The 13,230-nt window shown below is 50.9% G+C and overlaps 1 protein-coding gene and 1 long non-coding RNA gene across 4 annotated transcripts; one reads left to right on the top strand and one right to left on the bottom strand.

The window, feature by feature from the left end:
- Positions 1-373: 373 nt before the first annotated feature.
- Positions 374-5,254, bottom strand: Thy1 (Thy-1 cell surface antigen). 2 transcript variants are annotated; one of them, XM_005069414.4, is made up of 4 exons: positions 5,121-5,254; positions 2,635-2,696; positions 1,943-2,281; positions 374-1,612 (listed from the first exon to the last, which is right to left on the bottom strand). In XM_005069414.4, the coding sequence occupies exons 2-4, from the start codon at positions 2,669-2,671 to the stop codon at positions 1,500-1,502; spliced, it is 489 nt and encodes a 162-aa protein (XP_005069471.1). In that variant the 5' UTR covers positions 2,672-2,696; positions 5,121-5,254; the 3' UTR covers positions 374-1,499. The 2 variants fall into 2 exon arrangements, with proteins under 2 accessions (XP_005069471.1, XP_012968493.1); XM_013113039.2 differs by lacking the exon at positions 5,121-5,254 and adding an exon at positions 4,725-5,114.
- Positions 5,255-5,304: 50 nt separating this feature from the next.
- On the top strand, positions 5,305-9,314 carry LOC121133427. 2 transcript variants are annotated; one of them, XR_005870257.1, is made up of 3 exons: positions 5,305-5,611; positions 6,546-6,688; positions 9,133-9,314. It is a non-coding gene; the product is annotated as an uncharacterized LOC121133427 (long non-coding RNA). The 2 variants fall into 2 exon arrangements; XR_005870258.1 differs by lacking the exon at positions 5,305-5,611 and adding an exon at positions 5,618-5,959.
- The last annotated feature ends 3,916 nt before the right edge of the window (positions 9,315-13,230 follow it).

The following is a 13,230-nucleotide window of genomic DNA, read 5'->3' as shown; positions in this document are numbered from 1 at the left end:
CTCAGCAGACAGGACTTAAGGTTGCACTTCTGCAGAACTAGGGCTGGGAAGAAAAGGTGGGGTGCACCTGTCAGAACAAAATCACTGGCACTTCCAGAGCCAGGGCTGCCTGGTGGGGCCCATGTGTTGCCGATGAGTCAGCAGAGAGAGCACGCATTGATTTGAGTGAAGATTTCACATTAGAGTCTCTCTCAAAAGAAGTCCAGTATCGTGCCCCGTGAGAGGGTCTGCAGAGAGTGGGAGGTATGAGGCAAGGGGATAGGAAGGGCTGGGGCACCCTACAGTCCTGTTGGACCTCCTGCACATAGAAACACCCAGCCAAGCCATCCAGGTCAGGGACCATGGCAGAGCGAAGCAGAGACAGACACCGGGGCAGACTCCAGAGGCTTGGTTTTATTGTGCAGCTTTTGCTTTCCTCAGTGAGATGCTGTGAGCTGTGGTGGCATTACACACCGTGACAGGACAGGCAGAGCTGCCAGGGGGGAGGTGGGCGTTGGGAAAAGCTATCTTCCAAGAAGCGCTCACACAGGGTCTCACTCCACCACCTGCTTCCCACCCTAGGAGGTCCCAGAGGAGGCAGGTTGCAAGGCTCTGGTTGTCTGGGGAATCAGGGACAGCCAGAGGGGCTGGCACAGAAGGGTAAGGGAAAGAACAAAGACTCTCCCTTAGCAAGCTGAGGCCAGCAGGGTGGCTCTAGGACCTACTTCCTGCACTGATCCTACCGAGTTCTGGCTCCTTGGGAGCAGAGGAGGGGTTGCCTTCCTCTGGCGCACTTTTCATAGACAGGAGGGGTGATGTTTCCTCACCTCCTACCCCTCCTTTCCCCCAAAGTTCGCTGGCAGAACCTGGGCTTTCCTGAACGTGCCCGGGCTCAAGAGCCCCAGGGGCTTCTTCAGCGATAGGAGGGGGATTGTATGTGGCAGCTGAGAATGATCTTGTATAGACTCAGTTCTCATCCTCGTTGGATGGGCCACAAAGGCTAAGCATCGCCCTGATATCTTGAGATCTTGAGGTCCCCTCCCTGCCCGTTGGGTGATACTTTTACCAAGGGTATGACTGTACCAGGCACAGACACACTCCAACTCCTTCATGCCTCTTTCAGGCATCTGGCCTGGTTGGCAAGCAGTAACCCCTCCCCATCCCCTCAGGGATTGGTATCCGGCCACCCATCATACACCGTTAATGCTCCACTAGGTCCCTAATCCTGGCCTCCCTTGTCACAAACTCTCAAAGAAAAGAAAGGAGAAACTCTAAATAAACGGACAGAAGCAGCCCCGGAATGAAGAGTATAAAATGGCAGCCAGTGGTGTGCAGAGAGGGTGAAGTGTCGGAGGGGGTGGCAATGGCATGCAGCACTGGGGTTCCTTGGGAGGGAGGGACAGGGTCCCCGCTTCTCCCCGAGGTATTTGAGGGACCGGGGAAGGGAGTTAGCTGACCCAGAGAAGCAGGACTTCTGTACTGGGCCTGGAGGCTTAAGGTTTCTCTGTGGACCCAACCAGTCACAGAGAAATGAAATCCATGGCTTGGAAGAGGGAGAGTGAGATCAGGAGCAGCAGCAGCCACGAGGTGTTCTGAACCAGCAGGCTTATGCCATCACACTTCACCAGCTTGTCTGTGGAGAGAGAAGGAGGTAAGGGGAGGAGGGCCAGCAGAACCAACACCAGGTGTTAGCCCTTCAAGGCGGCTAGAGGATTGACGCCTTAGCTGGCTCTACCTGATGGTGTAACAGAACGGTCTTTCCTGCCGGCAGTTAGCTCTTGAATATGTACCCTCTACCACAGCTCCTCGGGTCTGGCCCTTGATCTTTCCCCTCTCACACAGAGGGGTAGCGGTCCCCCAGGGGATCAGACAGCAGTTAGTGGACTATGAAAGGCTACTGGGCCCCTGTTCCCTCCAGCCCGGCTAATAGAGCTGCTGGCATCTTTCTGGGGACCAGTCTCACCTCTGAGCACAGAGACATTTTGATTGGAGATTAGGGGAGGGCTCTGGCCTGAGACTTGCAGCTCACACGTGTAGATGCCCTCATCTTTGTGGGTAAAGTTGGCTAAGGTGAGGACCTTGATGTTGCGCTGGCTTTTGAGGCTGGTCCTGGAGCGGTACGCGTGCTCGGGTACCCCGAGGGTGCCTGCCAGCACATGCTTCTTTTTCTCTCGAGTCAGGCTGAACTCGTGTTGGATGGTCAAGAGGCTGTTATTCTCATGACGACAGTCCAGACGAAGGTTCTGGTCCACCAGGCAGGCCGTCAGGCTGGTCACCTTCTGCCCTTGGGACATCTGCAAGACTGGCACAGCAGTGCCTTCTCTGAATTGGGGGAGACACAGAGCAGGGGCCTCCCATGGGCAGGAAGAGTAGACTGGGGCCTGGCTGGGAGGACGTGGTGTTTGCACTTGCCCCTGGGGTACTAGAAACTTCATTTCTAGCCTACTCAGCCTGTGGGTCCCAACAATGTTTCAAGAACAGGAGACCAAAGGGAGTTCTTAGTTCCTGTACGGAGTTTCCAATTTGCCAAAGACCACCACTAGCGGGCAGATCCGTGAGGTTGAGCCCTCCTGGCCACCTGTGTCTCTGAGTCTATGACAAAGAGGGAGGGGAGCCAGATGCCCTGGAATGCCAGCCCTGCCCCTTGCCCAGTACCTGAAAGCAGGACAGCGATGCCGATGATTGGGTTCATGGTGCCAAGGGTTCTGTCCTGGATTCTGGGGGTGTGGAAAGCTGGGTATCAGCCAAAAGGTGGGACAAGTCGGTCCAAATTTACTGTCAGGGCGTTTGGCCCCAGAGAGCATGATATACACCTAAGCCCCTCTCTTCACCCCCTTCTCTTTGAAGGTGGCATTGCCTGAGCCTCTTTGCCACTCAGAGGAAGCGAAGGAGAAGGGAGCACATGTCCTGGGATGCTGTATGTTTGTGCTGTCTCTGGAGTACCTCCCTGCTGGGTGACTTCATCATTTTTCTCTGGGATTTAAGACTCATGGGGAAAGGATTGCCTACATTTAAAATTTTGATTTGGCAAACTACACATAACTTTTTACTGTCTTTTTTTTTGTGACAGAGTATAGCCCTGCCTGTCCTGGAACTTGCTCTGTAGACAGGTTGGCCTCGAAATCACAGAGATCTACCTGCCTCTGCCTCCTGAGTGCTGGGATTAAAGGTGTGCACCACCACCAACCCACAGGGTCTAAATGCATGCTTCAAAAGGGTCAGGCTCTGTTATATTGCTGTGCAACCGGTCTCCAAAACTCACTCAGTCTTTCTAAATGAACACTTTCATACTCATTAAATAAAAATACTCTCTTCTCTAGGACTAGTTCAGAAGAAGATCTCTAACGCCCAGATCAACCCTTGCATATAATAGATACTCAATACTTGTTTATTTATTTATTATTTTTATAGGGTCTCACTATGGAGCCAAACTGCCCCAGTCTCCTGAGCGCTGGGATTATAGGTATGCACCACCACCTAGCCTATTATTATTATTTCATTGAGACTGTAGTTTAGGATGCCCTCCAACTCTATCCTGCCTCACTCCTGAGAGCTGGATAAAAGATATTTACTGAGTACACGAGACTCTCTTAACCTTACATAAGAATAGGATTGTGGCCAGGCTTGCTTGGGAGGCAGAGGCAGGCTGATCTCTGTGAGTTCAAGCCCAGCCTGGTCTACAGAGCATGTTCCGTGACAGCCAGGGTGGTTACACAGAGAAACCGTGTCTTGAGAAAAAAAAAAAAGGATTTGTGATGGGGTTTAAGAAAACGACAAGCAGCAGGAGCTATGCCCCACAGTAAGTGATCCAGACAGCTTAATGGCTAGGGATGAGGTCAGGCACGTGTCTAGCTAAGGTGCCAGAGAGGTACAGGACACAGGATGTGAGTGAGAAGCCAGAGACACTTGCAAATGGCCAACTCTCGAGGATCCCTGGGGCTGTGGTTTTCTAGTCCAGTGTCCACAGCTTGTGGACATAGGTTTTCTGCCCCTACCAGCACCCCCTCTTCCCCCCAGCACCCAAATGCCCCCTGCTCAACACATTGGCAACACTGAGCTGGTACACTAGCCTGTCCTTGCCCAAGAGAGTGTTCGCGGGCTCCACCTAGGCTGCACACACGGGGTGCACACTCTGCCACTCTGCCAGTTTAAGGTTCATGGGGAAAGGAAGGGCTGCGACAGTGACAATCATCTCAGCTTGGAAAGCCGGATCCCAAGGCTTTGTGGCGGAGAAGGGGGGGGGGATATTTATTTATTTTAGAGACAAGGTTTCCTTCAGAAGTCCTGGTGAATTTGGAACAAGTTGATCTTGAACTCACGATCCATCTGCCTCCACCTCCTAAGGGCTAGTCCACCACGCCCAAGCCGGCACAGGGTTTGGATCCGAGAACGCTGGGTTATGGAGGAGGGAGTGTGGGCTTGGGATCTAGGGGAGGAAGAGGGAACCCTAGAGGAAGGAAATCGGGGCTGGGGCTGGAGAAGCCTAAATGGAGAGGTAGAGTGCGCAGGCAGAGGCAGTTTGTGTCCTGGTACCCCAGTCTCAGAAGCCCACATCCAGCCAAACTCTGTGGCCTCTCCCCAAGGCCCTGCCTGGCTGACCCCACCCTGATGCCATTTCCGTATTTCAATGCTCCTCTGCCAATTGAGGTTCCCCTCCCCCTCACCACCCGTTATCATCCTTTCTAGCGCTCCCCTCCTCCGCGCCTGCCACCCAGTCCCCTTCCGCAGCACTGCGGTTTCCTTACCTGAGTTGCCCCGCACCCAGCGAGCCACGAGGTCACCCGGCAGACTCCCTCCAGCTGGTCACCTGCCTCCTCCTTCTATTTGTACTACCCCCGGCCCCTCAAGCTAGAGATCTGAGCTTGGGGACCTCTGGGTGGAGGGCAGACCAAAAGTTGTCCTCGGTGTCCTTCCTCACTGTTCTCCTCTGGCTCCCAGTCTCTGACAAGTGCCGGGCAGCAAAAGCTTGCTACCCTGCATTCACTCCCGCCCAGTCTGGGATGCAGGCTCCTTCCTCAGTTCCCGTGTCCCCATAGAAGAGCGCCCTCGCATCCTTTCCCAAAGGTGCAGCTGGGAGGGCTTGCACCCTCGCGCCGTGGCTGTCCCTGTGGGCAAAGATTCCTCCTGGCTCCTGCGCTCACCTGGACTCTGGTAGCTGCAGCCTCCTCCGGATGCACCACCGCCTCCAGTTGCTGCACCGTTCGCGAAGCCCGCAGTTTTCACCAGGGGTGGGGGGACGGGGGAGGGAACGGGGAGGGCCTCGGGGTTCAGCCAATCAGAGACTGAGGAAAAGGATGGAGGGGGTGGGGTGGCGGGCGAGGGCGCGCCCGGGTGTGGGTAGGTGGCTTGCTTCTACTGAAGGGGTACCCTCAGAACTATGGCTGGCTGGCCTGCTCAGGGAAAAGACAGTTCAGGACCCTGGAATCAGGATGGGGCAACCTTCTTCTCACACCTGGAGACACTTGGTTTCTTTTTAAGGCTGTAACCCTTTCTCTGCTAGAGCCTTCACAAGTCTGGACAACGGAAGGGCGTTGTGGGGAGGCCTGCTAGCTCCCCCCTCCTTTCCCTCTGGGCTGGCACCTCCAGTGACAAGTTTTGGCTGTGGAGCCTGGTCTTTCTGCAAAGGAAATTGGTGGGTTGTTTTCCATGCTAGAGCAGTCTTTTGGAAGCAGGGCCAGGGGTGCACCGGCCTGGTCCCGGCCTCTGCTGCCCACGCCTGCCCACCTCCAGGTGCACAGGGGTGGGGGTGGGGGAACCATGCTCTTGAGCGGGCACTTCCTGGCCCAGCCTGCTACAATGTTCTCACTTCCATGAGAAACAAGATGGTCCCCTTTGGTCTTCAGACAAGGGAAGGGGCGCTGCCTTCTAACAAGCTTTGTGCTGGGGGCTCATTGCATACATGGTCACGTTCCATGCCCACGCCCATCGTGACAGACTCATCCTGTCCCGCTGCTCCCAGCTTTTACTTCATGGTTGGTTGGTAAGTAGCCAAGCTGACCAGTTGCAGGATTATGGAACCCAAACCCTCAGTGCTGAGCTACTTCACTTTGCGCCGCGAGAAAAGGGAGAGCTCTCAGAATGGGGGTGTATGACAACTGGAAAGGTTGAGCCCCCGTGTTTGATCCTCAGGGATACCCCTTCCCCCCACCAACTGGATGTCACCAAGAGGCTCTTCTTAAATACCTATTGCTAATGATGTATTTGCTTATGTTTATTATTATTTGAAATGAAATTTAAAATTGTTTACATATGTAGATATATACAGGGATACATATATACATACACGCATATGTGTGTATGTGCATGGCTGAGGGCACATACTTGGAGGCCAGAGGCCAGATTTCCAGAGTTGGTTCTTCCTACCACGTAGTTCATGCGGATTGATCTCAGGCTTGTTGACAAGCCACTTTCTTTACCCACTGAGCCGTCTTGCTGGTACTTCTATTTATATTTTTAAAAGGCTAGTTTGATTTGAACCTCCTGGTCTCTGAATTCTGGCTGGGAAGTCTTGTGGGCTAGCCCTCCCTCTCAGCCATCTTCCTGCTCACTCTCCTATTTCTTCACAGAAGTCAGCTCTGGCACCGTCACTGCAGGTTTTAATACTGTAATGACACTGTTGGAAGCCATCCCTGGGCCTGCAGATGCAATTTCAGTCCCCTCAGTGCTTGAAATGACAGGGCATTCTACAGGAGTGGGGGCTATTCCTCTGGTAAGCCACCGAACTCCTGGGGTGCTTTTGGCAAAGCTCCCCAGGGCATGGGGACTGAGGAACAGGGACCCCGAGGACCACCCCTCTTCAGAGATGGACCCACCCAGCTTTACTGTTCATAGGGGAATTTCTCAGGATCCGGATACGCTGGTCTCAGCTGCTCACCCCATTGCTATTCTTTCTCATTCACTCAGCTTCCTTCCTGTCTTGTTGTACCTGTGAACTATTCTGTCCCTGGACTGTAGTCTGTTCCTTTTGGCTTAGTGGTCTTGGAGTCAGGTTCAGGAATCTTTCCTATCAGAGTCCAGTGGCTTTAGTTTGGGACTTCCTCCTCCCAGAGCTTAGGCCTGGAGCTGCTTGGTTCCTTTATTCTGGGGCAGGATTTGACTATAGAGAGGGCTGTTGGCTGCAGGGGTCAGAGCTGAGGCTGCCTGAGGCCCTGCATGCTACTCTACAGGTCCACCCGAGGCCTGTCTGTGCTACTTTGTGAAGGTTTCCAGGACCTGGCCTACTTTCTGGGTCCCCAGGTACTCTGCCTTCAGGAAGGGGAGGAGAGCGTGTCCTGCTGAGAGCTTGAAACTCGGTGTCTGCTTGACCAACATCTCTAGTTGGATGGGATCAAAGGCTTCAAGAAGACAATCCAGGATCTGGGGAGGGATCATGGATGGGGAAGGGGAGGAGACTGTAAAACTCCAATTTACTGATAGACAAGTCAGAAACCCAAAGCTGGAAGGACTTGAGTCAAGGTAAGAGGGTCTTCTGTTAATCACCTGGACCCCTCTCCTTTCATTGTCTCCTGTAGCTCCAGTTTGAGACACATGGGTGACAGACTCCTCAAGATCAAAACAACCTAGGGGCATTTACAGCCATATAAATATAATCATATAGATGGTTTTTATAGATGTTATCGGGGTGTTGGGGGTCTCAGAACTGCCTATCACTTTACAGCCTGGATCTGAAGACTGAGAAAGGAAATGACTTGTCAAATGTTACTCTGGAGGGGAGCCAGGCCTGGGAGGGAGGAGTTCTTAGGCCTCTGGACTGACTCTGCAGTGTCCCAGTGCTCCTAGCCTGGGCCATCAAGGTTTTCCTAGAATGGTTTCACTGTCCCATGTAGGAGATGGCATGGGGATATTTGGCCATCACTGCCAGGTTGTCACTGTGTTTGCAGCTCCTCATCTTCACTTGGCTGATGTGGGAAAATTTCCTATCCCAGGGCTAATGGGATGGCTGAACACAGCGTTGAGTTGGTAGGGTCAAAAGCAGTTTATGGGGCTCATATGCTCACAACCCAGAGAACAACACTATCCATAGAACTGCCAGAAGGGGCTTGCCTCCAGAAACAGAACACCCTGGATCTGTGTGAGGCAGGCCTTGTGCGGTGGGGTGTGCGTTCGTGTGTTTGTGTGTGTGTGTGTGTGTGTGTGTGTGTATGTGTGGGTCAGTCAAGGTCACATACCTGCCTTTTCTATACTTTAATCTTCAGAGTATATCTTCCCATTTTTTTGTTTATGTGCTGATGGTGGATTCCCTGTGTGGTTTTTTTTTTTTTTTTTTTTTTTGGTTTTTCGAGACAGGGTTTCTCTGTATTGTTTTGGAGGCTATCGGTCCAGCCCAGCCTCGAACTCACAGAGATCTGCCTGCCTCTGCCTCCCGAATGCTGGGATTAAAGGCATGTGCCACCACCACCCTGCTCCCTGTGTGTTTTTAATGTATGTGGCAAAATAAAACTGGGGGAACAGACGGTCCTTTTCTGTTGATTTTTAGACATTCAATAAAAATATTATTATTATCATCATTATTGTGTGTGTGCACATGTGTGGGAGTGCTTGTGACATAGCATGCCTATGGAGGTCAGAGGGCAACTTCGTGATTCATTTCTTCCCTTTCACCTTTACATGGGCTCTGTCCATTCTGGTTCGTTCATTTGTTTGTTTCTTTTGAGCCAGAGTTTCTCTGTGTAGCCCTGGCTGTCCTGGAACTCTCTCTGTAGACCAGGCTGGTCTTGAACTCACAGAGATCCAGCTTCTCTGCCTGGATTAAAGGAGAGTCCCTCTTCCAGAGAGTCTGGGAAACAGGGAGGACCCTAAGAGAGATATGCATGGTACCCCAGAGAAGGGGAATGGGACAGGATCTCCTGAGTGGATGATTGGGAGCATGGAGGGAGGGGAGAGGGAGCTGGGAAAAAGAGGGGGAGAAGAGGAGGGGAGAGGAGGACATGGGGGAGCAGGAAGGTTGAGTTGGGGGAAGAATAGAAGAGAGCAGGATGAGAGATACCATAATAGAGGGAGTCATTATAGGTTTGAAGAGAGATCTGGCACTAGTAATATTTCCAGAGATCTACAAGGATGACACCAACTGGCAAACTAAGCAATAGTGGAGAGGTTACCTTAAACACCCTTCCCTGATAATGAGATTGACGACTGCTTTATATGCTATCTTAGAGCCTTCATCCAGTGGCTGATGGAAGCAGAGGCAGAAAACCACAGCGAAACACTGAAGTGGACTCCTAGAACCCAGTTGCAGAGAGGAAGGAGTGATGAGCAAAGGGGTCAAGACTTGGCAGGTGAAACCCACAGAGACTGCTGACCTGAAAAAAGGGGAGCTCTTGGACCCCAGATTGATGGCTGAGAGGCCAGCATGGGACTGATCCAGATCCCCTAAATTTGGGTGTCAGTGAGGAGACCTCAGCAATCTATGGGGCCTTGGGTAGTAGATCAGTATTTATTCCTGGCACCCGAATGGACTTTGGGAATCCATTCCACATGGAGGGATGCTCTCTCAGCCTGGACACATGACAGAGGGCCTAGGCCTTGTCCTGGATGAAATGACAGACTCTGGAGATCCCCCATGGAGGGCCTCACCCTCCCTGGGGAGTGGAGTAGGGATTGGGTGGGAGTTGGGGGGCTGGAGAGCGGCGGGGGAGAAGGAGAGGGAGCTGGGCTTGACATGTGAAGCAAGCTTGTTTCTAATAAAAAAAAGGTGTGTCCCTCCACACTCTTATTCTGTTTATTTTTAAATTTGTTTAAATTTGACTTATCTATGAAGTTCAAAGACTCCTGGAATCAATGTACTCTCTGCTGTGTTTCCTAATTTCAAGTCGGGTTGGTTTCCTAAGGAACCACATACTTGGTTAGAGAATATAACCAAACCAAACCAAACAAAAAAACCCAAAACAAACAAACAGAAAACCAGATTAATTTTTAGGAGACAAGTCAGAGGTTAAGAGGAAGCAGTGCCCAGGATGGTCTGGAACTTACAGTCCCCTGCCTCAGTCTCTTGAGTGCTGGGACTAGAGGTGTATACCACTGAGCCCAGCTAACAAACCTTTTTGAAATTTTTCCCCATGAAAATATATTGTAACATGCTTTTCTCCTCCCACATCCTCCTCTTCTGCCCACCCACCCAACCCCATGCTCTCTCTCTTTCTTAAAAAACAAACAAGCAAACAAAACAAATAACTGCAAAAGAAAAAGACCAAGAAACTCATACCTCCCCACCCCCACACAGATCTCTATAAAAACAGAAACCAAAATATACAAGCAAAAGACCAGTAAGACAAAAAAGGCCCAAAGCAATCTGAATCTATAAAAATACCATTGAAGTTTTTTTTTGTGTGTGTGTGTTGACCATCTAATGCTGGGCATGGGGCTACCATGGAAGTGGTTAATATACTCAGTGAGGCTCCACTGAAGAAAAATAAAATTTCCCTTTTAAGCAGTGTCAGCTGCAGATGGCTTCTTGGTTAGGGGTGGGAGCCATGACAACTTCCTGCCTTTCTGTCTTGAACCTGTGCATCCTGCCACAGTCTCTCTGAATTTAAATGTGCTCCGGTCCTGTCGTGTTTGGAGGGCACTTTCTCCTCGGAGTCATCCATCCCCTTCCTCCTGAATAGGTCAGAGCAGGAGGTGAGCACTGATGAGCCGGAGTTGCTCATGGGTGATAGATTGCCACATTAGCGGCCCCCAATGAATCAAGCCTCCATCATCTACGGCAGTTCTGGGTGTGGCTGTGTGACAAGCTTTGGCCACTTAGCCATTAGTGTGTGTGATGAATATGGATGCCTAAGCTCTGCTTTTGTGTTGGCAATTGCTTTCTTGGAAATGAGTTCCTGGGTGAGGAAGTATGAGCAGGCCACGTGGAGAACTGACCACAGAGTCACCTAGCTCAGACAGCACCCAGGTGACATGCTTTTTGTGTATGTATGACCACAAAAGCATGTGTGATTCCAGGTGATTCAGCCTACAATTGAATGGAGGCTGGGGGTGTAGCCTAGTGGGTGCAACATACATGAAACCCAGGGGTTAATATTCAGCATCCATAAACCAGGTGTGGTGGTACATGTCTGTAATCCCAGGAGTTGGAGGCAGGAGGATCAGAAGTTCAAGGCCATCTTTGCCTAAGTAAAGAGAGCTTGAGGCCAGTCTGGAATACACAAGACCCTGTCTCAAAATATGAATGAATGGATGGATGGATGAATGAGGGAATGGATGGATGGATGAATAAATCTCTCAAAACAACAAATTACCCCAGATCGGTCCATGTTGATTCTAAAACATAGATACAAATTCTTATGTATTCTTTCATTAAGAAATGAAATCTGAGCATAGTGAGGCCCTGTTTAAAAAAGAAAGAGCCAGGGGCCTGGAGCCAGGGGGCTCAGTGGTTAAGAGCACTGACTGCTCTTCCAAAGGACCCGGGTTCAATTCCCAGCACCCACATGGCAGCTCATAACTGTCTGTAACTCCTGTTCCAGGGCATCCAATACCCTCATAAGGACATTCATGCAGGAAAAACACCAATGTGCATAAAATAAATAATTAAAAAAAAAGAAAGAAAGAGCCAGGCAGTGGTGGTACACAAGTCCCAGTGCTCCGGAGCCAGAGGCAGGTGGATCTTTGAGGTCTAGAGAGAGAGTTCTAGGACAGCCAGGGTTGTAATCCAGGCAAACCTGGCCACGCTTCTCACTCACCTGCTTATGCCAGGTGTATGCACCCTGGCCCTTTAAATGAAAATAACCCACACACTTCAGCTCTCTCTTTCCACTGCTCCTCTGCAGGGGCAGACAGGACTTTTCCTGTCTCCCTCTTCTCTTCTGTCCTCTCTCTGTCTCTGCGTCTCTTTACCTTATTTCCTTACCTCCCCCTCAATAAAACTTTCAATACCAGTCACGTCTACAGGTCTCTGATTCCCATCTGCCCCTGTCCATCACCTGCTTTGCCTCAGGACTAGGGATCTGACACACACAGTCCCAACCTGTTATGCTGTGTTCATAATTGCCAGGACTACACAGGAAAAAAAAAAAAAGAAGGAAGGGGGAGGGGATCTCTTTGTCTGCCTCAAACCTGCTATATAGCTGAGGATGACCTTGGTATCCTGACCTCCTGTCCCGACCTCCCAAGTGCTGAGATTACAGGTGTGCACCACCCCAGCCCTCTGCATCCTCTTCTGGACTCTCCGCCGATTCTGAATACTTCAGTCAACAGATCATGCAGAAGCGATGCTAAGAGATTTCTGCACACGAATATTAGGAAGCCTTGTAGCTTCTTCGTGACTTGCTGGAACATTCTCTCCTGGTGTCCACATGGAGTGTCTGACTGTCCTGGTGCTGCCCTGTATGGTCCCAAGCTTTCTTACTAAGGGAACTACATGACACTCGGAACAAGAATGTTTGTGCTATGTAGTGGCTGCACAGTTGGTAAGAACATTGGCTGTGGTGACTTAGAGGCTTAGAAGACAGGAGATACGCCTGCTGTGGTTCAGACGTGTGTCAGCTCCCACACCCTCATGCCACAAATTTGGTCCCCAGTGTAACTGTATGAAGCTGGTGGTGCCTTTAAGAGGTGGAGCCTGGTTGAAGGTAAACCAGACACAGGGGCTCCACCTCATGAGTGGGTTATTGAGGGACTGGATTTGCCTATCCCACTTCCCCTCTCTCTGGGCAATCTCTCTTCTGTGTGATCATCCTGCCAACTCCCCAGAAGCAGTTGGAAGGAAGTTTCTTATTCCAAATCTGGGATGAAAACACATCTCTCATCTAGTTCCCCCCTTTTTTTTCTAAAACAACAAACAAACCAAGAAAACCTTGTATTTAAGGTGTGTTGGTTTGAATAAGAATGGCCCCCACAGGCTCATGTACTTGAATGCGCTTTGTCATCAGGGGGTTGCATTACTTGAGGACTAGAAGGAGGAAGTGTGTCACTGGGGATGGATTTCAAAGTTTCAAAAGCCCAAGCCAGGCCCAATGATTCTCTCTTTCTGCAGCCTATGGATCTGGTGTGACTATTGTAGCGGAGGGAGGGGCCAGTTAAGTAGATCCTGCTAAGTTTGTGCTTGGGAAAGTAAAACCGGTCCTCATTTTTTTGTCTGTCTGGGAGGGAATGGACTCCTAAAGTAAGAGAACGGCCTAAAGGAAATATGAAATCAAGGTGTGGCTGTTGGGCCTCCAGTGGTGTTTGGCAGAACCTTTCAGCTCCAGAGAAGGGCTTCTGAGAGTATTAGAGGTGCCCACAGCATCGGGAATAGAGTCTTGAAATTAACCG

Source organism: Mesocricetus auratus, unplaced genomic scaffold (genome assembly GCF_017639785.1).
Source record: "Mesocricetus auratus isolate SY011 unplaced genomic scaffold, BCM_Maur_2.0 Super-Scaffold_100022, whole genome shotgun sequence".
In the NCBI taxonomy this organism is placed as follows: Eukaryota; Metazoa; Chordata; class Mammalia; order Rodentia; family Cricetidae; genus Mesocricetus; species Mesocricetus auratus.
Note: the sequence above shows the minus strand (reverse complement) of the source record. Positions and strands in the feature narration are given on the sequence as shown.

What these genes read in the sequence shown, in the direction of transcription:
- Thy1 (XM_005069414.4), bottom strand. Translation starts at nt 2,671, where the DNA reads ATGAACCCAATCATCGGCATCGCTGTCCTGCTTTCAG. An exon ending in CATCGCTGTCCTGCTTTCAG is followed by an intron (nt 2,282 to 2,634) that starts GTACTGGGCAAG and finishes CTGCTGTGCCAG; the next exon opens with TCTTGCAGATGTCCCAAGGG. An exon ending in AAATGTCTCTGTGCTCAGAG is followed by an intron (nt 1,613 to 1,942) that starts GTGAGACTGGTC and finishes CTCTCTCCACAG; the next exon opens with ACAAGCTGGTGAAGTGTGAT.